Genomic DNA, 26,915 nt, shown 5'->3' on the forward strand with positions numbered 1-26,915 from the left:
ACAAAAAAAATTCTAATGTCTTAATGGGTGATGTTAAAGATCATGAAAACTCAGACATCGGTTGTTAGCCGATGTTAAAAATGCATCTACACATCGCTTCTTGTTAAGCCACCGATATTAAAAATGCATCTACACATCGCTTCCTGTTAAGCCACCGATGTTAAAAATAACTCTACACATTGCCTTCTTTTAAACAACCGATGTTAAAAATGTCTGTACAGAGAAGAGAGAGGGAGAGAGGAGAGAAAAAGTGGATATGGAGGACTCTCTCTCCTCCATCACCGATATCCGACCACCGGAGTGGACTGACCGCAACCACCATCTTCTTCGCCTTCCTCCGACGAGTCAAGGCCAAGCTGCACGTCCTCGGGCCACGACTAGAAGCATGGTTACATTGCTTTGTCCAGTCCACCTGGACCACCTCCGAGATGAGCCACAAAGAAATCTCTGCGAATTCGTTTTTCAGAGTTTTGTGGTTTGGTTCGATTAGGACGGGGGGAGAGAGAGAGAGAGAGAGAGAGAGAGAGAGAGAGAGAGAGAGAGAGAGAGAGAGAGAGAGAGAGAGAGAGAGAGAGAGAGAGAGAGAGAGAGGCGAGAGAGCGAGAAGGGAAAGAGGAGAAGGATAGGGTTTTCGGGAAAAGCGAGAGAGAAAATGGGTCTTGAGTTTTATGTGCGTGAGTGAGTGAGGTAAAGTGGGAAAATTTTGTTCCCCGCGTGTACGAAATTTTTTAACCTAGTCCTTCCCCATTTTTGAAAATTTTGGAATCAAAATATAGACATCGGTCAACAGTAACAAACGATGTTAATTATATAAATAGAAATCGAATTTTCAGAAATCGATGTTATAATACTTTTTTACATCGCGTGAAATCTGAACCAATTTAAATGACGTGATGTCTATTAACATTATTCTAGTAGTAACATGTCTCGTCTAAGCTAAGAAGCAGCGAAAGAACTTTCAACCATGTCTCTCTTGATCCGGAACCAGATCCAAAGCCTCTCGCACCGCCACCACTTCCTTATCCGCGATCTCCATTGCCCCCGCCTTGAGAAGCACCTAAGTCGCAACCCTAAAGACACAATCTGACCATAGCGCCATCGCCAGTAGCCTAAAGCAATCAGGAACAAACTGAAGATCCCCAATTCCAACCTTCCCCAAATGCGGCGCCCCCCAAAGGTCACCAACTCCGTCCCCGAAACCACCCCCACGGTCGACCTCTACCACTAGAATACAACCGACTTTAGCCAATTCACCGATCCACCATCAAGCTCCCCCCACACCATCGGGCGCATCAAAACACCAATACAAAGGAAGACAAACATGCAACAAACCTAAGCCTGCAATTTTATCCATAAATGGACAAAGTATAGCAGCTGCAAGCAGCGACTCTCAAACCCTAACAGAGCTAGGTAAGAAGATTTTTTTTTTCCCCGTACATACCAAACTAGCTCGCGGCGGCTTTCAAAACCTATGGGAGATGCTCTTAATAAAAAAATGAGAGAGTATTAATAAAACAAAGTTACAGTAATGGCCAACACTATCGAAAACATGACACAACACATGCACTAATAAGTAACCTCATCTGCAGTTTACTGATCATCATTAATGTTAATAATCTCACAACTTTAGAAAATTGAAGAATAATGTTAAAATAAAAAAGAGAAATGAAAGAAAATCGACATAATTAATATATAATGAAAAATGATTACTTTTTGTTGTTATATAATACTAATCGTGCACTGCGAGAGCATTAGTTCCTATTAATGATCATCTAGCAAATCTTTTTGTCAGCAAAATAGTGCCGATTCATCTCTTGTACTTAATAATATCTTAGCTGTTGAAGGAAAATCGGTTTTGTGTGCCTAATCAAACTAGGAGTATTAATAGGAGAGAATGTTCTAGAATTCCTAGTCCTATTCGGAATAGTATTCCTTGTATCATTAGAACATGTACATTGTAATCCCTATATATAGGGCTCCTATTCTCAATAATGAGATACAATTCTCTCTCAATACTCATATTCTTAAACACGTTATCAACACGAGTTCTAACCACAAACAAAAACCAAAAACCCGAAAACTCTTCTCACCAAAATCTGCCACAGCCCCTAGCCCAAGCTAGCCGAGTCATCCCCTGCAGCTTGCCCCGCGCTACGCGCCCCTACGCTCCCTGCTGCCCGCCTGCGCGCCCGAGCACCTGCAGCCATACATCGCTGCTCCTGCAGCATCACCGCAGCCCCTGCTGCCCGTGTCCTTTGTTGACCCTGCAGCATCCGCGTCTCCGCTGCCACTGCAACGTCCTCGGACCACCACACACCACCGCTGCCCCTGCAGCTCTTCCGGTCAGCCAAACAACCACCATACTGGCCTAGCCTTCTGCAACACTCGGCATCAATCAAACCTTTTTTTGCTGCCATCACCACCGAACCACCTAAGGCTCTCCAACTCATCCTACATCATCCCAAGGTTTCAAGCTTCAAAATAACAAGTAAGTATTTACATTAGAAGTTCCCGCTTTTGAAATTCAATTTCTCCTTCTTTTTCTTCGGGGACTTGCAACCTCTCTTCTTTTACATCCCACCTTTCTTATAACGTGGGTTCGATTCTTGAAAAGTGGAATCGTGGGGATTCACGCTATTAACGAACTAAGAGCGTTCGTAAGACTTCGGACTAAGAGCGTCCGCAAGCATCGACTTATGACCATATAAACATCATTGTTTCGGTCTAATCCAATTATTCTTGGAAATTGATTTCTTGGTAGCATAGCTCGGAAATCTTATTATTTATTAGTTGTCGTGGAAGCTTTGACTCCGAAACTAATATACTTCTTCTTCTTGATTTCAGGATGTCGAAGCCGAAGCTTGACTTTCCTATGCTTGACTCAACTGGCTCGGAATATCATAGTTGGGTCATGGATGTTGAGAACCACCTCACTTCAAAAGGGATCCTACCCGTAATTCAAGCACCAAACCCTGAGATTATATTTGAGCGTACGGCTACAAATAATGCCACCGCTCTCATCTTGATGAGACGCCACATGGATAAATCACTCCGATTGGAGTACATGGCAATATCAAGGATGCTAGAGAATTATGGGTTGCGCTAGAAGAGAGATTTAGCAATGTCAAGGACTCCCTCCTCCCCGACTTGAAAGTTCAATGGAGCAATCTACAATTCGCCGACTTCAAGTCCGTAGATGAATATAATTCAGAAGCTCTACGTCTCAAAACCATGTTGGGATTCTATGGACAACCTATCACGGAGCAAGAGCTAATTGAGAAAACTCTCTCCACCTTCCCAGTCTCAGCAATTTTGGTATCAAAGCAATATAGAGGAGAATACAATGCTGGACGGATCACAAGGTTTCATCAGCTAATCAATGTTATGTCTGTAGCTGAAAAACATGATAATATCCTCGTGAAGAATTATAATTCAAGGCCTATCGGAACTAAGAGCGTTCAAGAGGCGAATTATAATAATGCACCCAAAGGAGGGCGCAAGGAGCGGAACCCTAAAATTAAGGGACAAAACGGACGTTTTGATCCATATAACCGCCCTAAAAAGGAAGGAAACCGCCAAAATGGAGCGGGAACACGTGGCAACAGTGGCCAACGTGGGAGAGGAGGACACAAGGCCGCCGGCCATAGGGGTGGCGCCATTGTCCAACAAGGACGTCAATCTCGTCCTCATGCACAAGATGCATCTCAATTCAAGGGAGGAAATCGCAATGATGCATGCCATAGATGTGGATCTATTGAACATTGGTTCAAACAATGCAATGCAAGCAACAAATTGGCTGCACATTATAAAGCATATAGAGAAGTAAGAGATCAAGAGGCACATTTTGCCGATGAAGAAGAAGATGATGGTGATGATGCCAATGTTAATCTCACCATAGCAGACTTCAAATCTGACAAAGAATTGCACGAGGATGCTGCAGATTTTTATTAGTATAGTCCTTTATTTTTTCAAGAATGATGTAATGGCAATTGTGCCTTAATCAATAAAATGACTTATTGGATTAACTCTTTCTCACCAGGCTCATCTAATTAAGTATGATGTCTAGGAAAGTAGCTTGAGATTAGTGGTACTTAAGTGAGCCTTGCTCCACCGACATCTCTCTCTACTTAACTGGTCATATTTAATTGGAGTTACCCAACGGATTGAGTGACTACAATTTGTCTAAAGTTTGATTTTTATTTTGGATTAGATTTTAGTCACGAAACTTTGATGTAATCATTGGCTATTTTACTAATAAAGTGTCGATTTATTTTATCTCATGTCTTGGACATATTTTTCAAACTTTATTACTTTAAAGATATAAGAGCCAATGGTTTTCATGTGGAAACATATTGTGAGAATGGACAAGAGTTCCTATGCATCACCTCTAATGACTACGGACATAAAAGAGTCTTAGAGAAACTTATGTGTCGATCTAGTGGGTTATATGCAACCACTATTCGAATAATTGAATCCAATCATGTTATGAGAGATGATTTATGGGATTCTGACACATATAGGCTTTGGCATGACCGTTTGGGACATCCAGGTCGTGATATGATGATCCGTATACTAAAGACTTCACATGCACATCCATTTTTCAGAACGAAAAGAAGTAAAAATCGGATTTTGGACCCCGAAGGAAGGCCTGTGCCTCATGGTGCTGTTCACCCCCAAAACAGGCCTTCACCGGCCGGCGCCGCCATCCCCTTGCGGCCCAAGAGTGGCTTTGATGCCACCTATGCTCCCATGACTCCTAATTTTACTTCTAAAGTCAATTGTGACTTCGTGGCTCAACCAAAATCCTCATTGGTTGTTTCTAAAGCCCATCATTCATTCTGCAAAGCCTGCTCTTTAGCAAAATTAGGATCGAGACCATCCTATGCAAAGGACACTAAAGAAAATATACCATTCTTGCAAAGAATCCAATGTGATATTTGTGGACCTATTCAACCACCTTGCGGACCATTTCGATATTTTATGGTGTTGGTTGATACATCGACACGCTGGTCACATGTCATGCTATTGTCCACAAGGAACGCTGCATTTGCTAAACTCCTAGCACAAATTATTAAATTACGGGCTCACCACCCCGCTCATCCTATTAAGTCTATCAGATTAGACAATGCTGGGGAGTTTACGTCAAAGACTTTTGATGATTTTTGCATGTCCATTGGGATTGAAGTTGAACATCCGGTTCCTCATGTTCACACCCAAAATGGTCTCGCAGAAGCCGCCATTAAACGACTACAAATGGTCGCTAGGGCATTGGTCATGCGCACCAATCTCCCTATTTCTGCTCGGGGCTATGCAATATTGCATGCAGCTGTGCTTATTCGTCTGAGACCCACTGCCAATAAACCCTTTTCTGCGTCCCAGATGGTGACTGGGTATGAGCCTGATGTCTCACACCTACGCATATTTGGGTGTGCAGTTTATGTGCCTATTGCGCCTCCACAGCGCACCAAAATGGGTCCTCAACGACGATTAGGCATTTATGTTGGATATGATTCTCCAACAATTGTCCGTTACATAGAACCCTTGACAGGCGATCTCTTTACCGCTAGATTTGTGGATTGTCACTTCAATGAGACAGTCTTCCTGTCGTTAGGGGGAGATAAGAACATAAATGTTCAACATGAACGACAGGAATTGTCGTGGTCTGTCCCCACTCTGTCTCATCTTGATCCCCGAACTGCACAATCCGAAATTGAAGTGCGAAGAATTCTCGATCTTCAGAACGTAGCAGAATCGATGTGTGATGCGTTTTCTAATATCTCTAAAGTGACGAGATCACACATACCTGCTGCAAACGTGCCTGCAAGGATTGATGTCCCTAAAATTAGAGGACATGACGCCACCTCAAGAGTACCTGAGCATGGCGCCAACGTCCCCTCTCATAGTGATGGTGACGTTGTGGCTAGGCCCATGGCTCCTGCTAGGAAGCGCGGGAGGCCCATAGGTTCGATGGATTCTCGCCCAAGAAAAAAAGCGAGTTTGGCACAAAATAATCCATTAATCATCGATGTGAATAATCCATCTCATGAGAATATTCCGGATTATGGTTATGTCCAAGAGACATCATTGGGGGAAACTCCAATGTCAGAACCAATTCCAGATAATAGAGAGATCTCCATGAATTACACTAGTGTACATGAGATGATGGATAGAAATTATATGGCTATTGATGATGCATTTGCATATCATATTGCAAAAGGAATTATAGAATATGATGATGTCGAACCTCGCTCTGTCGAAGAATGTCAACGAAGAGCGGATTGGCCTAAATGGAAAGATGTGATCCAGGCTGAATTGGATTCACTAACAAAGAGACAGGTGTTTGGGCCCATAACGCAGACACCCCCAGATGTAAAACCTATTGGCCATAAATGGGTATTTGTTAGAAAGCGTAATGAAAAAAATGAGGTGGTTAGATATAAAGCCCGCCTCGTGGCGCAAAGTTTCTCACAACGCCCTGGAATCGACTACGAGGAGACATATTCTCCCGTAATGGACGTTATAACATTCCGCTACCTTGTCAGTTTGGTAGTTTCTGAAAAACTTGACATGCAGCTTATGGATGTGGTTACAACATATCTCTATGGGGATCTAGATTCAGAGATATATATGAAAGTCCCAGATGGACTTCAATTACCCAAGTCAAGTGGCTCTAAACCACGGAGCGCGTTTTCAATAAGGTTAAAACGCTCACTATATGGATTAAAACAATCCGGACGGATGTGGTATAACCGTCAAAGTGACTACTTGATTGGGAAGGGATATATTAATAATGAAATATGCCCATGCGTGTTCATTAAAAGAACAAGTTCCGGATTTGCAATCGTAACAGTTTATGTCGATGACATGAACCTAATTGGAACTCTAGATGAGTTGAAGGAAACTGCTAAATACTTGAAATCCGAATTTGAGATGAAAGATCTTGGGAAAACACAGTTTTGTCTCGGTTTAGAACTCGAGCACCGTAGTGATGGGATTTTGATCCATCAATCTGCATATACTCAGAAAATACTAAGGCGCTTTAATGAAGATACAGCAAAGCCTGTGAGTACTCCCATGATTGGCCGTAGTCTTGAGCCCGGAAACGATCCGTTTCGTCCAAAGGATGAGGACAAAGAATCATTAGAGGCCGAAGTGCCCTATTTAAGTGCAATTGGTGCATTATTGTACTTAGCTCAATGCACAAGACCGGACATCTCATTCGCAGTGAACTTGTTAGCTCGACATAGCTCTGTGCCAACACGCCGCCATTGGAATGGTGTAAAGACAATCTTTCGATACCTAAGAGGTACGATTGATATTGGCCTATTCTATCCCTACAGAGAAAAAAGGAATGACGGAAGTTTGGGATCGGACCCCAAGAGGCAAAACGCCGCCGTCCATGACTTTGCAGCTGGTCATGCTGCCGCCGCCGACGCCGCCACCGCCCATGGTGGCCGGCGTCCCCCCACTTCCCTCCATCAAAATGACAATGATATTTTGATGGGTTTTGCTGATGCAGGGTACCTCTTTGACCCTCACAAAGGTCGCTCCCAAACAGGTTATGTCTTTACCATGGGAAGCACTGCGATATCTTGGAGGTCTACAAAACAGACCCTTGTTGCTACTTCCTCAAATCATGCAGAGATTATTGCTCTACATGAAGCTGTACGTGAGTGCATATGGCTAAGGTCTGTAATTAGACATATTCAAGGAAGTTGTGGTTTAAAGTCTACCACGGATGAACCTACATGCATTTATGAAGATAATGCAGCTTGTATTGAGCAAATGAAGTTAGGTTTCATCAAGGGCGACAACACCAAGCATATATCGCCTAAGTTCTTTTATAATCAGCAACAACAATCACTTCTAAAGATTGAAGTGAATCAAATCCGATCAGAGGATAATGTAGCGGACTTATTCACTAAGTCGTTACCTAAATCCACCTTCGAGAAACATGTGAAGAGCATCGGATTGAGAAAGTTATCCGAACTCCCATGATTGTAGCAATCAGGGGGAGATATCGACATCAGGGGGAGTTATGATATCTACAGGTTCGATTTCGAAGAGTAAAGGACGTGTTGTACTCTTTTTCTCCTCCTCGAGCGTGTTTTTGTCCCACAGGGTTTTTCACTCGAGCAAGGTTTTTAACGAGGCAACGGATGAAGCGTCACCAACAAGTTTGAGCGGCACAAGGGGGAGTGTTGAAGGAAAATCGGTTTTGTGTGCCTAATCAAACTAGGAGTATTAATAGGAGAGAATGTTTTAGAATTCCTAGTCCTATTCGGAATAGTATTCCTTGTATCATTAGAACATGTACTTTGTAATCCATATATATAGGGCCTATTCTCAATAATGAGATACAATTCTCTCATCCATCTCTCTCAATACTCATATTCTTAAACATTAGCTTAATTAACATCTTGTAAACAACAATGAATATATTTCTTTTAAACTCGAAGCTTTCCATTAGTTCCTGATACATGCATATGTTGGTTTTTCTATTTGTTTACTGATGATTGGGATATTCTATTGGATTTGCCTCTAAACCTAGGATATTTCTTATGAACCAATCATTATATGATTAGTGCTTGTGTCCTAGACTTGATTGATATCAATATCATCTTTAATATTCAACAAGAAAAAACTGCATGCAGACACTAGTACTCTTGGATCTTTCTACTACAAAGTACTAGTAGGTCTTTTTCTTACTTAAGCTAATCGATTAGATATTTCGTTTCACTAATATATGTTTGTAACCACTTCGGTCGATTGTTCATTAGAAAAGAATATGATGAGTTCGATGACTCTGAGACAAGAAGGCACTCATATAAAACAATCATATCAAATCGATTTTTAGTTAAAATATTATTGGTGAAATGCCAAACTGGTAAACTATAGATTTATAATATCATAGCAGGAAGTGCAAAAAGTGGTATTATGAATTTGAACTCCAAATGGGGATGGTGATGCTTAAGTCTAACTAATGAACAATTGAACGAATAGAATCCAATCTCAGTAAATTAATAATATTTTCACCAAATATGTTTTTTTTTAACATTTTTTCACTGGATATTGTAAAATACTGGCATGCACGGTTGGTAATCTTGGTTCACTATATATTAGTTATCGTATCATGGATCAATATTTTATGAAGGGATCCACCGTTTCAAAAAAATAAAAAAGAATTAAGGATCCATCAAAGTAATAAGATGCATAAGCAAATAATTATATCTACTAGAAGAAATGCAATAAATCTCATCATTCGCAACATTCTTCCAGCATCAACTTGCATGTCATCAAATTTCTCACAGCCAGTCGCCAAGGGCTAAATCTTTTTTCTCTTTAACTTCAGTTATTTTATTTTCTTATTTGACCAATTTAGGAAATTATTGTTTGTTAACTACTTTTTAATAGAAAGAAAGGTTCATTTATAATCAAAAAACTATATTAAGGAGTATATGATAGTGACCTCATTAAACCCACCACAAATGGTTGGGAAGAGTACTACACTTTATTTCACAAGCATATTTATGTTTTAATAACTGACTTTTTTTTTTACTTTTAAGAGAAGGACAACAATCTTTTCAAAAAAAAAAGAGAAGGACAACAATTGGCATTATAAATGATACTGAAGTATACAGTGAGTGGATGCAAAAAAGCATCGCAACAAAAACAATGAGCAAGCCGGGCAAAGATGCATTAACGCATCTAAATTTAAATATAACAAGAAAATGACAATATGTCTAAAGACGTCGAACAATGCAGTGCGTAAATTATTTGAGCAGTGGGGATGTAACTCTAATCGTAACCGTAATTGGGGATGTAAGTACAGAATGGGTATATATTTCCCAACTAATGGAAATGAGTCAATATGTCAACAATTTTAGAAATCAGTCTTAGGAGTGCAGGCTGGTTCGCATCCTAAAATAGGATTGCAGTATAACTTGAATCCTAATTGAAACTGCAGATCGATCTCACTATCTCTAATGATGCTATGACTTTCTTGAATTACCAAACCATCAACATAAACTAAAACATCACACACAAACACCAAATTTGTTGACGCAGTAAAACCCTTAGAAAAGGGAAACAACTGCGGGCACTATGCCGGTAACAAATCCACTAAAGAATCAGTACATAAAGAACTTACAGACACTCAATCTTTCTAGACCCAATCTAGAAAGCAGCTCTGTCTCTGCTTTGCTACTGATTCTGAATGATGGATATGAACCTCCTTCGTCAATCTTCAGATGGCACAACTCTCCACATAGTCGTCAATCATCTCAAGGCACAAAGGCATGTATGCAACACACATGAATGCATGGACTCACCAATTAACTCTAACAGTAAGGGATTGAGACTTTGACAATCATTCACGAGCTAAGCAAGGAACAACTCATGAAAGGTTCTCAAATGAAATAAAGGCTCATGATTATGCAAATCTTAGGGGCAGAAGACTGTCTAAGAAGAGGCAGCGAAGATGTTATGATTGATTCGCTCGCTAACCCTAAAAGCCCCAAAACACCACATATATATTGAACAACAAAGTGATAAGATTTCTGTCGGGTTTCAGATAGGAATGGACCAGCAAAAAACGACACTCCAAAAGCCTATAGAAGTCAAGTCGTTGGAGTAATATATATTAGCACAATTCCAGGTCAGAACATTAGGATTGAAAGGCAGGTTCAATCCTGACTTAGGAGAGAACAACAAGATCACTCCTATACACAAGTATGAGCGAGCATATGAATGCAAGAATTACCTTATTGCAGAGTGTTGAGATGAGACGCGCAAGAAGCCTTTAACCAGTCCATACTTATGAAGTTCCAAGAGATGTATAGTAGCCGAAATTATAAAGACTCTTGGATGTTGAGCTAGGAAATGCCAAACCTACAATATTTTGCACTAACAGGGGAGATACACCATGCCAATCCAGCGTGAAAAAAAAAAAAAAAAAAAGCTTCCAATACTAGAAAGGGCCTCACATAACAGATCGAATTGGTGACCAAGGTATTCAACATTCTAGAAAGAATCAAGAAGGCCTAGAATGCCTGTCCATATATCCTCAACTATTGCTGTGAGAGAGAATCTACAAGTTTAAGGTACAATTATATCAGATTACTTTCCTTCTCATCTCTAGCTATATTCCTAATGAAGCACAAGACTTCACAAACAAAATCAATTGTCAATGATTAAAGAGACCCAATTCTTTCTAAACTCATAAGCAACGTCTCAAATTTTTCTGTGCGCGACATACTTCACATTCTCAACAATTCCATAGCTCGTTGTATCACTTGTATCAATATACAACTTGCTAAATTCCGTGAGGTTTAAAAAAAAAATCTTACTTTTCATAATTAGAGTTTATGTAATTACATATTGGAACCGCCCAACTATATATCTTGCAATTTGCCAAGTACACCATACTATTTTGCTCCTTGTTCCTTTCAAAGTGTCCCTTCTCAAACGCTCTAAACACAACCATTGCTGAATCGATTCCCTGCAGTTGTACAAGTTATTGTTAATTTACTCAGAAAGAAAAAGTTAAAGAAGAAAACTACGGGCACTGATTTTGTAAGGCCAAGGATCGATCATGAGCCCATGTGGGTTGATTGCATGTGACGACATTGTCGTTTTATTATCATATGCTTTGGGCCGGGATTTATACCAACATCAAGTCGTAGATGTTATTATCGATTTGTACGTAAAATTAGGGTTTTAGGGTAAAAAAATTTGATTGATTTTCACTCCTTGCATGAGGACAATAACCGTTTCATTGGAAAAACCATCCATGTTCACGATAAGAGAAAGTAATGAGGTGGTGTAGGAGTTAGGGTTTAGACTACTAGAAACGGGTAAACGGGTAGGTTAACTGGCTTCTTCTTTGGGTGCTGATATTCACCCACCCATTCATTTAACCTAGGAAAAATTCCATCAACGTTTGAATCAGCTAGCAAAATGTAGCTACTAAAGAGCTGATTAAAGCAACTCTTTATCTCTCGTCAAAAGAAAAATTAAAAAAGAAGAAGAAAAAGTAACTCTTTATCTTATCAGTGATTCAGTGGGGTTGAGTGAAAAAGTACTCTAAATAAAAAGATGCAGATTCAGAAAGCGGTTGGATACTTGGATGAGAGCAAAATTTGCTCTAAAAGGATGGAAAGATCGATGGTACTCATCAAATCAGTGGCGCAAGCAATTCCAACTTATACAATGGGGATTTTTAAGCTTCCTGTTTCTCTTTATAGTGAGATGAACTCTTTGACTAGAAAATATTGGTGGAGTGGTTCGAAAGCATGTCGTAGAATTCTTTGTTTGAAATGGTCTAGGCTAAACATCAAGGCGGATTGGGATTTCGGAATATCCATTTATTCAATTAAGCTAAGCTTGCTAAGAAAGCCTGGAGGCTATCACAAAATGTGAACTCATTGGTTTACGGGATTCTCTAGGCTAAATACTTCCCCACTACTGATTTTTTGCGTGCTAATAAGAGACCTGATACGTCTTATACTTGGCGCTCTTCAATTTGGGGTCGAAAACTACTGTTACAAGGTTTAACAAGAAGATATGGGGATCTATGCCGTCCTTTGTTACCAAGGCCACATAGTTTCAGACAATACTCCATACTCCCCACCATGTATATATGGCACTTGACAATCCGGTATGTTTATTAATGAATGCTTCAAGAACGTGGAATGAAGATTTTATCTGAACACATTACACATATTTTGTCAGGTATGCTGAAGCTATTTTATCAACTCCATTAGTTGGAAGGAATCATCAAGATAGGTGGATATGGCGCTATACAGCTAAAGGTCGGTGGTAATTAGCATTTGGCTACTGAGTTAGCGCAAAGCGAGATCGATCAAGGTGAAGGGGCTGATGATGGTAGGATGAGGAAGTTTTGGAAGCAACTTTGGCATATGAGAGTTCCTGAGAAAATCAAGTTATTTTTATGGAGAGCAGCTCACAATATTCTGCTTTGTACTGTTGATCTTGTTAAGAGGAAGCTACCTATGTCAGCAAGATGTCCTCGATGTGGGAAAAGAGATGAAACAGGTACTCATGCATGCTTTATTTGAACTAGATAGATAGCCCGCGCTTTGCTGCGGGTATTTTTATTTTTTATTATCAATATGTGTTTTCAGTTTAGTAGAGTATAAAACAACAATTATCTTTTGGTAGTTAAACCCTAAATGAAGCTAGATAGCCCGTGCTTTATTTCTGGATTTTCTGAGTCAAAAGAGCAATAGTAGGTTTCAATGCAAAACTATTGGCAACTGTAACTACAATCCCCAAAGGCTTGAACATGGATACAGTAGAAAATTCAACTAAACTTGACTGCTGGATAAAACTGGTGATAATTGTAATATAATCCCCAAAGGTTGAGCATAGACACCATGTTGATACACCAACCTGGAAAGCTAAGCCAAAAACTCCCTGAAATAGTGTGATTGAAAGTTTGAGTAAGTTTCAAAGTAAGCAACATATGATGGTTAGTTTGTATACGTATGAAAAAAGTGAGAAAATTACCAAGTTTTCTGATGACAAAAACTGATTCAGTGTAGTACATTTATCAGTTTGTCATCTGTGAATCAAATATAAAACATATGTAAAGTCTTTTTCAGTTAACAAAATTACCAAATCTTTTGTTAAATCATTCTCACAATTAAAAATCAACAGTATAAGGAACTAATAAGAAAAGGCTGACTACTGCTAATTCCAAGACCTTCCAATTTTCCTGATGCTTAAGTTATAGCTTGAAGCAGTGGTGAGAACTCTTCCAATTAAAAATCATTCTCACAATCTTTTGTTCCTAAACATTTTACCTTTCCTATATTTTTTTCTTCTGTAGAAAACTTATGTATTGAACAAATAAATGGTAGAACTCTAACACAGAGGTACAAAGAAAACTATTAAAGATATCCACATGACTACGATAAAAAGAAAGGTAGCCTTCACTTGTCCAATATCAAAAGCAGAAACAACATTGAAAGCTCTTGCATATTGCATGGAAGCTCAGCACTCTTAAAGGTTGGATCAGCCGTCTCTTTTGCTAAATAACCAAGATGAGGTTCCCATATTTGAAATCAGAACTACACCTTTCTTAGTTTCTGCTAGTTAATATTTAACAATAAACTTAAGCATCAGCAAATGAACCCAAAAGTACCGTGACTTATCTTACTGATAAAGGAAAACTCCATACACACCTCTCTCCAAATTCTACCGTACTTTTTTTAACTGGGGCAAGAAATGAATGATAGAAGTTAGATAAACACCCTTTTCTCCCTAGATGGAAAGCCTCTTCTAGCATACCACGGCAAGATCCTTAGTAAAGGAGAACATATCCGTCAAGAGAGGTTCTTAAACATTGCTCATGTACTTGAGAAGAAAATACAATTGCAATTCTCTGAAAAAGCCAGCGAGGGAAATGATATAAATAAGACAGTTTGGAGTGTTGAGCAAAAGCTAAAAACTATCTAAGATTGTTTTAAGTATCATTTGAAAACTTTATTATCTAGACTGCGTCCCTTCTGCTTAACTCTGTTGTCTCCCTCCCCCCTCTCCTCTCTCTTTAATTAGGAAAAAAAAGAGTTTCAATAAACTAATCAACAATTAAATAATAATTAGACAATTACCTTCAACTCTCTTTCCATGTATTGTCTTCGGCAGTTAACATATCAAATATAAAACATATGCAAACATCTAAATCTGGAAAGAAAAAAAGTTTTATTAGCTCTAATGGAAGAGAACTATTGATCCCATCAAGAAACCAGTGTATCCACACCTCAATACAACTAATTATTTAATGACAGGACTTCAAAAATCCCCTAAATGTCTTCAAAACAATACCTCCTCGATAAAAAGAGCTAGTCTCCCTGACTAATTATTATTTATCCCTACGTAAGAGAGAAACAACAAAATGGAATATGTAATAGCCTAGACCATAATTTTCAATTTCCTATGCCCCCTTATTATTTATCCCTACGTAGCAGAGAAACAACAAAATGGAATATGTAATAGTCTTACTATCCCCATTTCTAAGGCAAAAAAAGTTCATCACCACAAATAGCCGGTAACTTCTTTAATTCTCTTCAAGCCTTTCAACATCAGTAGAAACGTTTTCTCCCTTTTTCTCTTTTACCAATTTTTTTTCGTTAATGTTCTGATCTTCTTTTGTGTTTTGATTTCATTCTAAATAGAAGTCTCGGTTTCACTCTGTTACCACCAAAAACCAAACCTTTACAACTATTCATTAACATGAAGTATGAACTACTGCATGTGAATACAAAACAGAACTTTCAACAACAAACCCGTCATTTTCACTTCATAAACAAATCAATTCAAAACCAATTCATAGTTCTCAACTTCCCCACAAAACCAAGATTTCCTTTCGCATTCTTCAATTTATTTTCCAAGAACGAACCACCCAATGTTCCAAAACCACACAGAAAAACTCCAAGGGCTCCAAAGATGAAACCTTTACACCTATTCCACAAACATCAACACGAAAAATCTTAATCTACTTCAACAAAAGATTTAAAAAGACATACTGGATGTGCAGACACGATGGATATCACTGAAGGACCGGAGCCAATTTGCTGCCTTGACCAGATCCTATGAACCGACGGATTCAGACCATTCAAAAGGGTAGCCTCTCCATCACCGACTATCTGTAGCCAATCAAGACAGTTGCTGATGCTCTTGCCGCAGCTGGAGCACCTCTTGATGACAGCAACCTTGTTGCCCAGACTCTTGCCTTTACTACCTCTATCCGCATGCGCTCTGATCATCGAGAACTGATCTTTCTATGGAAACATTGATATTCACATTGAAACAGATCAAACAGAACAATATGTTTATACTGAGAGTACTTCAATTCACAACATATAATCAAATTGAGAGTGTATACCTTTAATGTCATCCCTCTGGGTCTTGGATCGCAGCCCAATATTGTTCTGAATTTGTAAGTATACAAATCATAATCAAGAATGCTTTGGGTTCGGAAAAGCCTTGGAAGAAGAAGAACCACCACAATCAAACTACTTGATCAATCATCAGAAATTAACAAAAAAATCAAAATTCAATCAGTTGGGAAATTCGGGTTTCAATTTTGAAGAACCGCAGAATTACTTACCAAGGAATGAACTTAGTGTACCTTAGTATTGGAGGTATGGTCGTCAAACGCCTGAGCTCGACCTTCAGCGTACTGTACAAAAGCAAACAACAAATGTCAGAAATATATTGACCTGGAAAGCTGAGATTAAAACTTTTAAAAATAGTGTCATTGAAAGTTTGAGTAAGTTTCAAAATAAGCAAGATATGATGGTTAATTTAGGTTATTCACTTACTGAGTACAAAATAGCTAACAACTTCTAATTTAGGGTGTAAGCTGTTAACCATCAACACATAATTGAAAAGGAATGAGAAACAACATTACTTTTTTGCACTGGTCTATTTGGGATATAGAGTCTACCAAATATTTGAGGAAATAGTGATAAACTGGTATTTAATATAAAAAGAAGGGTTTGCAATGAGAAACTCAAAGTAATAATAATCATCAATAGTTATAGCAGTACTACTAACATATAAGGAACAGCGCAAGATTTACTTAAAGAAGGGTTTGCAATGAAATTTAAAAAAAATTTCAAATGAGGGCAGAATCAAAACGCAAGATTTACTTACTTTGATCTTTCTTTTAAGCACAAACACCTCTAAAACATAGAAACTTAAATAACTTAAAACCTAACCACAACAGAAACCGCTAATTAAAATACCCACCTTCAACAGTAGAAACGTTAAAACAATCAGCTGCACACTTTTTCGCATCAAACCTCCAAAAAGCAAACAGAACAACAATGAAATTCTGAAATCAATCGCAAAGTCAAGCATGTAATCATACAAAATCACATATATGTAAATCAAATAGAACACCTACTTGAAAGAAAAATTTCAGATTTACCAACTAAAACCCCCATCCATCTCCAATCTCAATCAAAATTCGAGCTCATCTCAATCAAAGACCCCAAAGATTCAAACTTTCACACACATACGTAAGCAATAGCCAAGAAAACTAAAACCCACAACGCTTTTCAGCAAAGAAAACAAAGGGTTTTCAACCGAATCAAAACCCTCAACCGAAAACGGTGACGAATGAAAACTTACCAAGTGAGTTCCGATTTTCTTGATGCTTAAACTATAGCTTGAAGGGTTGCAGCAGTTGTGAACACTCTTGCTGTGTGGTAAGAAGAGTGAGTTTGAAGGTGGGATTTTGTTGTGCGTGACTGAAATAGGCCGGCCTGTGGAGACAACACCAGACCTGAAATTGAAATCTCCGATGAAGAAACGGCTGAAGAAGGTGGCGTTGGAGGAAGAGCCGCAGTTGAGGAGCCAGTCGTCTGAGAGAGTGAAGGAGGCGGTTTAGGAAGCAGGAGGAAGAAAAGAGAGAACAAAAAAGTCGGTCTGGGAGGCTTCTGGAGGAACCGAGGAAGAGAGAATAAAAAAAAAGGTCAGTGGCAGAGGCGTAAAAAAAATCCAAATGAGGGCATAATAGTCTTTTCCCCTACGAATGAACAGTAACGACGAATGAACAGTGAACTCATCTTTTATATATATAGTATAATGTGTTTGCTAGACTAGTGTGGGAATAATCTTCTTTCTCAAAATTGGAAGGAAAATAATTTTTTGGAATGTATGGAGCATTGTAGCTGGATGTCAACATATGAGGAGATGGATTTGTTGGGATTCATTGCATGGAGAATCTGGCATGATAGAAATATTGTGGTGCATGACAAGGGGAGTTTCAATTTCAAACATATGCATATGAATGATATGATGCAGCATACATTGATTGGGCACTTTCATGGGCCTCAAAAGAAAAAACTATGTTGCCCAGCCCAAAGAAAAGGACATTGAGGCGCCATTAAAAATAGAAAGATGCAATGACGCGTTGCGACTTGCGCAAGCTCGAAGCACACATGCCCAGTAAAAAAAAAACATTAAAAATACGACAGTGTAAGAGAAAATAAAAGGATGTGCGGCCCCCAAAAAAAAAAAAGCCTGAAAACGTAATCTAAATAAAAAGACGCATCCGTATTAAACCTTTTTGAATCAATCTCAAATTGGGTTGCAATTTTATTTACAAGTCAGAATGACCATTACATGCAATTCCGCTGTCATCTATAAACAGATCAAGAAGTTGTGGTAGTACCCACGGTGATACATAGATATAAGTCTACTCATTAGACATCAAATGCATAGATTATAACTTGAATCCTCCTTTGGTACTAATCAAGAAGATTTGCTAGAAACACAAAAAAGTGCATAGCTCATTAACTCCCAAAAAAATTAGGGAATTATTAGAAAGAAAACAACTAACTAAATAGAAGTAAGCCCAACAATTGGCCTAACCTAAGCCTAGTCTCCATCTCTTTCACGCATTAGTGTTGTGAAATTTTAATTAAAACTCGCAAGCGCACGAATCGTCGTTAATATAATGTGCAAGTACGAGGTCGTTCCAACGGATGATTGATAATCAATTTAAATCCTAACTCAATTAATCCAAACTAAGAACACAAACTTATATAAACAATTAATCAAGATATGTATGGTTTTTGGATTTTTGAATAAACAAATAATGTGAAAATTAAAGAAAAGAAAGAAACAAATAAAATTTATAAGTTGCAAAGCAAAAGATGATGGAACCTAGGGTTTGAGAATCACCCACTAACAATCCTATTTATGTTTCGATGCAATTAACATATTCTTTTATTTTTCTACATGAAAATTCCCGTATCTAAGTCCTTCTCAGGTACTCTAGACCATAGTTTTCCTTAAGTGTATGATTCTCTCCCTCTCGAGTAAAGATCTTATACTCTAGCTATGCAGTCTATCCTTCTCAGGTATAAATTTAACATGCAAGGATTCATTACGTTCTAGAAAACAAGATAATCAAGCAAACCATTAGTCTTTCTCAAGTAATAGTGTAATTTACCACACTTAATCACAACAAGCTAATCAAATTATATTGCATCTCTGCTTCAAATTTGTCTTCCAATTACTAAATGCAAAGCCCTAAGGTGATCAATCAAAGAACTTAAACATAAAGCATCAATTCAAATAGTGATTAAGCATTCATCATAAAGAAACTATAAATCCATCAATATAACATCGAAGTACATAAACAATCATGCTAGGGCATCATCCTAACCCTAGAAAAAGGTTTAGCAAAATATATCTAAATAAAACATAGCAAAAACATTAAAAATAATGGAAGGGAAAAGAAGGGGAAGATAGATGAGTCGTCTCTGCTCCTTAGGCATCTACACTGTGCTCCCGAGACGTACTCTTATGTGAAATTCATGCTCCCTTATATAGGGAAGATTTCTGCTCATCTCTGGGTTCAAGTTTCCTTGTAAGGCTTGGATTCAAATTCCTTTCTTGATTTGAAATGGGAAAAGCTTGAAATATCTCTAGTAAAATAGGAATAAGTTTATCATTGAATCCTCATCTGAATTAACTTCCTTGAAATATTAGGATTGATGATCTTATGCCACAGAACTTGAATTCTCCACAAACGTTTGTAAAATCCCGAGCAAGTTTCCGGTCCGACCTATCTTCACTCAAACAATCATAACTTTCTCTAAAAGTATCGAAATTGAGATCCGTAAGTAGACATCTGTAGCTTTCCATGCATATAAGGCTCATTGTCTGATTCGATCTGGTACTTTTCCAGTAATTCGGAGAAGTTGGATGTTCTGCACTGGGAGATTCTAGGACTTGGGATTGCACATTGCCTTCAATCCTAGTTAGCTCATTTGGCTGCTTATTTTCTTTTTTCTACGAAACAAACCTATAAAAACACTAAAAGATGTAAATGAATCATAAACCTATAATTAGTTTTGGAGAAAACCCATTAGCCAGCGAGGTGGTACGAAAATTTGGGTTTTTTTTTTTTTTTTTTGAGTTTGGGTGGAAATTAAGTGGAATGTCGAGTTTACCCCTTTCTGTAGGCCCACTCGCTGACTTTGTCACTGCCAGCTCACCACTTAACGTCCGATTTGGATGTCTTGGAAAAATTCGGGCACGGCTGATTGAAATTGAAAGCATGGGGGTGTTGCTGATCAAATTGAAAGAGCATGGACTAACATGATGTAGTTTAGTGCAAACCACAGGGTAATAAACTGAAATTTTTCCTAAAATTAATACAGGTGTTAGCTAGGTAATATATATAAAAGGGCATGACCGAACAAGACACAGTACACACTGAGGAACACAAGCTCTGCAAAGCACTCGAGGAAAAAACCATCGATTTGGTGCGCAATCTCTATCTTTATAGATTTTCTTTATCCATAATTCTTTGTTTTTTTTTTTTCATAATTTTCTTCTGGGTTTGGCCGTTTGGGAGTCCATGGGACGTTTTTTTGTTCTTGGTTAGTGAAGTCGATGGACATGGACTTAACCCTCTTTTTATCTTGTATGAAGATGAGTTTCTTGGTTGGTCATGTGATAACAGTAATAACTAAGATTTTTTTTTTTTTTTTTTTTTGGTCTGAAGAACAACTAGATTAAGCCACCTGGGCAAAAAAGGGAAATACAAGAAGAAGAATACAACAAGGAAACAACGGAACCAAGAGAGAACAACACAGAAATAGAGTTCTGACAAAATAAGAGAAGCCCAACTTAACGATCAAGCGAAGGAGGAGGACCAGGCAGACCATCATTCCTCAAGATAGAGAGGAGAAAGGTTGGGGGCCTGTTGGCCCATTCCTGGGAGCTCAACCTCAGTTTTGCTAGCTTAGCCGTTACGTCTGCAACACGGTTCGCTTGTCATGGGATCCAATTCCACCTAATACCTCTGAAGAAAGGTTGAAGATGTGCCACCATAGTAATCATCGGGGAGATCCTCCAGTTTGGAGACACAGTGGGGTCCTCCAGGGCCGAAATCACCTCCTGACAATCACCTTCCAAAATGATTTGTTGCAATTTCAGGTGAGCTGCAAGTTGTAAACCTTTTACAACAGCGGCTGCTTCCGCTTCGATTGCAGAGTTGAACTTTTCATGGATGCTTGCCCCTGCTAGCGAGAATCCCCTATGGTTCCTTATAATGATCCCTATTCCACTGTTAAGAGATTCGCTGTCCCAAGCTCCATCTACATTCACCTTCACAAAGGGGTGTATAGGGGGATGCCATTCCAGACTTCGAGCCGGAGGAGAAAAACACCAATGGGTGCACTTTCCGCCGACTCTACAGCCTCACCCCATTCCGAGAAGCTACGTCTGATATTCTCAATGACACTCGAGGGATTGGGAGTTACCTGTCTCATTACTATCTCGCATCTGTGCTTCCAAATCTCCCACAAATGGAAGCAAACAAACTGGATAAACTCATCAGAACCATCATTCAGAGAGAGTCCCTTCTTTTGGACCCCAAGAAGCCAAACCTCCAAAGAGGAAATGCTCTGTTTCTCCGGGATGTATCCTAGGGGACTTCCAAACCAAACATTGGCTGTCCATGGGCAAAGCAGCAGACAATGTTCGGGAGTTTCAGGGAATTCGCCACAGATAGTACAGAGTGGAGAGTTGACTATCCTGCGTTTGCAGGCATTCTGGCAAGTGGGGAGCGCATTAGAGACAGCTTTCCAAAGAAAATTAGAGACCTTCGGAATGATTCGGGGGTTCCAGATTCTTCGATTGACCCGGTGAGATGAGGAGGGCATACTGGCCTTCCTAGGTTTGGAAGAGTCCATTAACCTGTGATAACCACTTTTAACGGAATAAGTCCCATTCTTTGTATGAGGCCACCAGAGTATCTTCATCAGTGGGTCTGCCAATAGGGATTGCTTTGATAGCTCTTATATCATTTGGTTCCAGAAACGGCTCAAGATGCTCAATCTTCCAACTCCTATTCTCATCGACCAGGTCAGCAACCAAGAGAGGAGTGAACTGATTCGAGGTGTCGATAGGCTTAATCAGGCCCCCATTTTGATTCGGAACCCACCTATCTTTCCACACATCCACTGTTTTCCCATTGTTAATCTGCCAAAATGCATTGTCAGTGATGGTGTCCCGACCTGCCAGCAGGCTATTCCATACCCAAGATGGACGGGAGCCCTTCCTAGCCTTTAAGAGATTGGACTGATCAAAATACCGTGCTTTCACAATTCTGCTCCAAAGGGAGTTGAGATTTCTAATCAGACGCCAGCACTGTTTGGCGAGAAGTGTCTTATTGTAGGTTTGAAGATCCTTAAAGCCAATACCTCCATCAGCCTTTCTCATACACAAGGAATCCCAAGCCTTCTAGTGGCTCTTTGAGTGCGAATCAGAGAAGCCCCACCAAAAGTTTGAAATATCCGAATTAATTGCTCGACAGAGGGTGGCAGGCATGAGAAAGATGGCCATTGGGTAGGCCGGGACAGCTATTGCAACAGCTTTGATAAGAACTTCTCTTCCGGCCTGTGAGAGGACATTGGCTTTCCAACCATCAAGCTTTTGTCGGATTCTTTCTCTGATATAGGCCAGCGCTTTTCGTTTGGAGTTACCCCAGAGGGTTGGGAGGCCCAAGTAGATTCCAGGGTCATCAGAGAAGGGGATCTTTAGCGTGTTAGCTATCTCAGATTTATACTCCAAGGGAGTGTTGGCAGAGAAGAAGATGGAAGATTTGTCAAAATTTATGGATTGGCCCGAGGCCAAGCAGTAGGCATCCAGAATATAACTCAGCTGCAAGCAATTACTAGGACAATTTCAGAAAAAATAAAGCATCATCTGCAAACAGGAGGTGTGACAGGCCCGGACAATTTCTACTCAATTTCACCCCATGTAATTGATTTCTAGAAATGGCAGCAGCTACATTCTTAGAAAGAACTTCACTTATGATAAGAAATAGATAAGGGGAGAGAGGATCCCCCTGCCTCAGCCCTCTTGAAGGTTGGAAATGCATCCCTTGTTTTCCATTGATTAGTAGAGAAAACGAGACCGAGGAAACCACACTCATGATCAGCTTGACCCATCCCACATCGAAGCCAAAACGGAGAAGGGAAGCTTCCAAAAAATCCCATTCAACTCGGTCATACGCTTTATTCATGTCAAGCTTTAAGGCTAACTCATGGTCTGACTTCGACTTCTTCAGTTTTAGATAGTGGTAGGCCTCATGAGCAATGATCAGATTGTCCTGAATCTGCCTTCCAGGAACAAAGGCATTTTGAGTCTCCGAAATCAGTTGAGGAAGAAGGGCCTTAAGTCTATTTGCAAGAAGCTTTGAGATTATCTTAACCGAGTTGTTACACAGGCTAATGGGACGGTACTGATTCATTTTCTCCGGATGAGGAACTTTGGGGATAAGAACAATATTGGTACGGTTTAGGGAAGCCACCTCCAAGTCTCCATTCTGAAAGCAAGAGACAGCCCGATTAATATTGTCACCCACAGTGGACCAATACTTGCTATAGAAGTGGCCAGGAAACCCGTCCAGGCCTGGGGCCTTGAAAGAGCCCAGTTGCTTCACTGCCTTCACAACTTCATCTGGAGAAAAAGGCCTTGTGAGACTGGAGTTTTGATCTGCAGTAATCTGACTCTCCACCACCTCCAAGATGTTTCCCCAATTCCTGGGACCCGAGGAAGAGTAGAGCTTGCCAAAGAAGTTAGTGAAAGCTCCTTGATCTGGTGCTCCCCGCTAATCCATACATCCGAATCTACACAAATGTTGTTGATGTGATTCTTCTGTCTTCGAAAGAGGGTGGAAAGGTGAAAAAAACTTAGTGTTTCTATCACCATTTAGAAGCCAGTTGATTCTTGCTCTTTGCTTCCAGTAGCTCTCTTCCAGGCTCCAAGTATCATGCAACTTTGAGATCAACTCGTTTTCCTTGATCCTTGACTCAACCGAAATTGAGCCCTCTTGGAGATTTTTGAGCTCCACAGTGAGTCTTTCAATAGTGGCTTTGTTGTTAGGAAACTTCACTTTGCTCCATTTAACCAGATTTCTTCTGCACGCATTCAAATTGTTAATCCAACTCCTGGCTGGATCTCCCCATATCTCTGAGTTCCAACTTGCCTTAACCACCTCCTCGCACTCAGGGTCATTGCTCCAAGACGCTTCAAACCGAAATTGCTTCGGGGCCTTCGAAATACGAGGCTGAGTGTAAACGACCAATGGGCAGTGGTCCGAGCCGATTCTTGGTTCATGGTAAACTAGAGAGTTAGGCCAAGAGCACAGCCACTTTGCATTCCCCACCACCCTATCCAATCTCTCACGAATGACCTCAGAGGCCTATTCTCTTCTGTTTTCCCAAGTGAATCTGGGACCAATGAAATTCAACTCCATGAGAGCATTGTGGTCTAGAAAATCCTTCAAGTAACGGTCCTATTCCAATGCCAGGGAATTCCTCCCTCTTTCTCATCGTTAGAAACGAGCTCATTAAAGTCACCCATACAAATCCACGAGGTATCAGCAGGCACTCTGAGACAAGAAAGGGAGGACCAAAACTGTTCTTTGTCCCCATGGTAGGGAGGCCCGTAAAAGCATGTAACTCGTACGGAAGTTCCTAATTTTGAGAAATGGATCAAAGTATCAATTAGATTTCTGCTTTTGGAAATTACCTCAACAGTGACATCTGGACGCCACCACAGAGCCAAGCCGCCAGCAGAAGTTTGTAAGGGATCCACAGTGATACCCTTGTAATACTTCATACGACGCCTCAGATTATTGATTCTGTAGCTAGATTGCTTCGTTTCACACAAAAACACCATGGACGGAGAATGGGAGCTTACCAGCTCCCCAAGGGTCTGAACTGTCAAGGCTCGTCCCAAACCTCGACAGTTCCAGGTCAATAGTTGACTCATTGATCTCGTGTGGCTGTTGGCCAGCCACCACCGCCATGCTTTGAAGATGAAACTTCCGATTCAGTAACAAAGTTTGAGGTATCCCTTCCGAGCTCCCCCGAATCCTCCAAAATCTCCACACGTATCTCCTGAAACTCCCCTAACTTGAAGTCTGGGCTTGGGGAACAACCATAATTCCTCCTCTCCGATCTTCTACAACCTCCTGTTGTTGTCTTACCACCAGTGCGATCCTCCCTCTCTAGTTGTTTACCTCCCACTCTACCGCCCCTGCCAAGCCTTCCCTTGCCCCTAGATCTACCTTTTCCTATTGGATCCACAAGGATAGAAGAGTCTGGCTCCACTTGAGGAATACCGAGAGAGGATAGGAGCTTTGTTTTAGACTGCTTGAAAGAGGTACAGGGGTTAACCAGATGATTGGGTTTTTTCGCTGGGGGTGGGTGAGGGAATCGAGAAGTATGAGCTGGAGGAGTAAAGGTAATGGGGGAACACCTGTTGTCATCTGAGTTTGGGTTTGGCCTACTTGCACTTAAGTATTGGGCTTGTTCTTTAACCATCGCACCAAAAGGGGTGATGGGCTGGCCCAAAGAAACATCCAAACTGGCAGAAACTGCCTCCTGAGAGACGGAGGGGGGTAGAATGGTCTTGGGGGGGGAGGGTCCGCTGAATTTGGTTATTCGGTGGAGCAATAGATAGGGAGGGGTGCGCCATCTCACCTGACTGACTGACTTTCTTGGACCATTCGACATGTGTCTTCGTAGTGGTGACCGCCACTTTCAACCAATGAGGGCTGGGAAAAGGGGTTGGTTTTCGAAATGGGAATCTTTCTGTGTCAGGGAGCAAAGGGTTGGCTGAGAAGTGCTCCGTCACGGGGAGGCATTCGAATTTTGAAAATTGGTCAAACCTTTCTGCCTCAGCTGACAGGGAGGTCAGGCCCAAGGACCTGTCACTATTATTCAACGATGACTCATAGGAGTGGCCTTGGGGTCTGCAACTAGGGCCAGCCTGTACACCATAGTACCATACGGTGAGATGACGTCTTGATACATGTGTCTTCTGGTCTGGGGTTTTCTCCGGCTAACCCTCGCCGGACGATCCAGCCAGGATTGGCGCTTGACTGCCAGGGACCTTCTTTTCGTCCACGGCCCATACCATATATTCTCCGGCTCCCCATCATCTGGGTTAATGATTCTGAAGTTTCTGCAGGTGTCCATATGATGCCCTAATCGACCACATTTGTAGCAAAAGTCACAGAGCCCTTCATATGCATAGTCCACCCTTGTGGTCGTAAACTCATTCAAGGGAATCCAGAAGCCAGTTGGTAATGGGTTTCTGGAATCAAGGAGCACCTTCACCCTGAGAAAGCCTCGGAGGGTAGCATCTAGGGCTGGGATTGGGCCCGGCCCGTGTAAAATTTATAGGGCCCGGACCCGGACCGGAATTTTCGGGCCGGGCCTAAATAACATTTTTTTTCAGTTTTGGGACCGAGTTGGGCCCGAACCGTTTTTTTGGGGCCGGCTTTTCGGGCCCAAAAGGTTTTGAAAAAAAAAAAAAAAACAACAGCAGATCTGCTCCAAACCCAAATTCGTCAGCCCCCCAAAGCCGCCTAACAACCACCATCCAAAGTCGTTAAAAATTGAGCAGACCAAGTGAGAATACCAGCTAAGAACCATTCAATTAAGCAGGGAGGTAGAGCGCGAGAGAGGTATTGGGGGGCTAGGAATCTCTCTAAAAATCTACAATTGATCTGATGGGAAGGAGGACAAGGAAGAGAGGAAAAAGAAAAAGAAAAGAGAAAGGAGGCGTATGGGAACTGGGAAGAAGACGAAGAAGATAAGAAAAAAGAGAAAGGAGGCGTATGGGAAGTTGGGAACTGGGAAGAAGACGAAGAAGATAAGAAGAAAGAGAAAGGAGGCATAGAAGAGAGAAGGAAAAAATTAATTAAGGGGAGAAAAGGGACAAGAAGAGACAGGAAATCTTGAAAGAAGAGAAAGAAGTGGAGAACGTGTGAATGGAGAATAAAGAAGAGAGAAAACAATAAAATAGTTGTAACAGAAAAAACAAAAAGAGCACCTTCACCCTGA

General features: G+C 40.4%; 1 protein-coding gene across 20 annotated transcripts; it reads right to left on the reverse strand.

Moving 5' to 3' along the window:
* Positions 1-13,081: 13,081 nt before the first annotated feature.
* On the reverse strand, positions 13,082-17,540 carry LOC133743360 (uncharacterized). Of its 20 annotated transcripts, none has more exons than XR_009863081.1 (8): positions 17,164-17,538; positions 16,780-16,832; positions 16,157-16,207; positions 15,911-16,040; positions 15,552-15,806; positions 14,637-14,709; positions 13,531-14,407; positions 13,191-13,437 (listed from the first exon to the last, which is right to left on the reverse strand). XR_009863081.1 is itself a non-coding variant. In XM_062171262.1 (6 exons), the coding sequence occupies exons 4-6, from the start codon at positions 15,920-15,922 to the stop codon at positions 13,216-13,218; spliced, it is 489 nt and encodes a 162-aa protein (XP_062027246.1). In that variant the 5' UTR covers positions 15,923-16,040; positions 16,157-16,207; positions 16,780-16,864; positions 17,164-17,534; the 3' UTR covers positions 13,082-13,215. The 20 variants fall into 20 exon arrangements, 11 of the variants coding, with proteins under 11 accessions (XP_062027246.1, XP_062027245.1, XP_062027244.1 ...); XR_009863082.1 differs by having other exon boundaries at positions 13,531-13,585; positions 14,208-14,407; positions 14,637-15,806; positions 17,164-17,534; XR_009863087.1 differs by having other exon boundaries at positions 13,531-13,585; positions 17,164-17,525.
* Positions 17,541-26,915: the final 9,375 nt, after the last annotated feature.

Source organism: Rosa rugosa, chromosome 4, assembly GCF_958449725.1.
Source record: "Rosa rugosa chromosome 4, drRosRugo1.1, whole genome shotgun sequence".
Lineage (NCBI taxonomy): Eukaryota > Viridiplantae > Streptophyta > Magnoliopsida > Rosales > Rosaceae > Rosa > Rosa rugosa.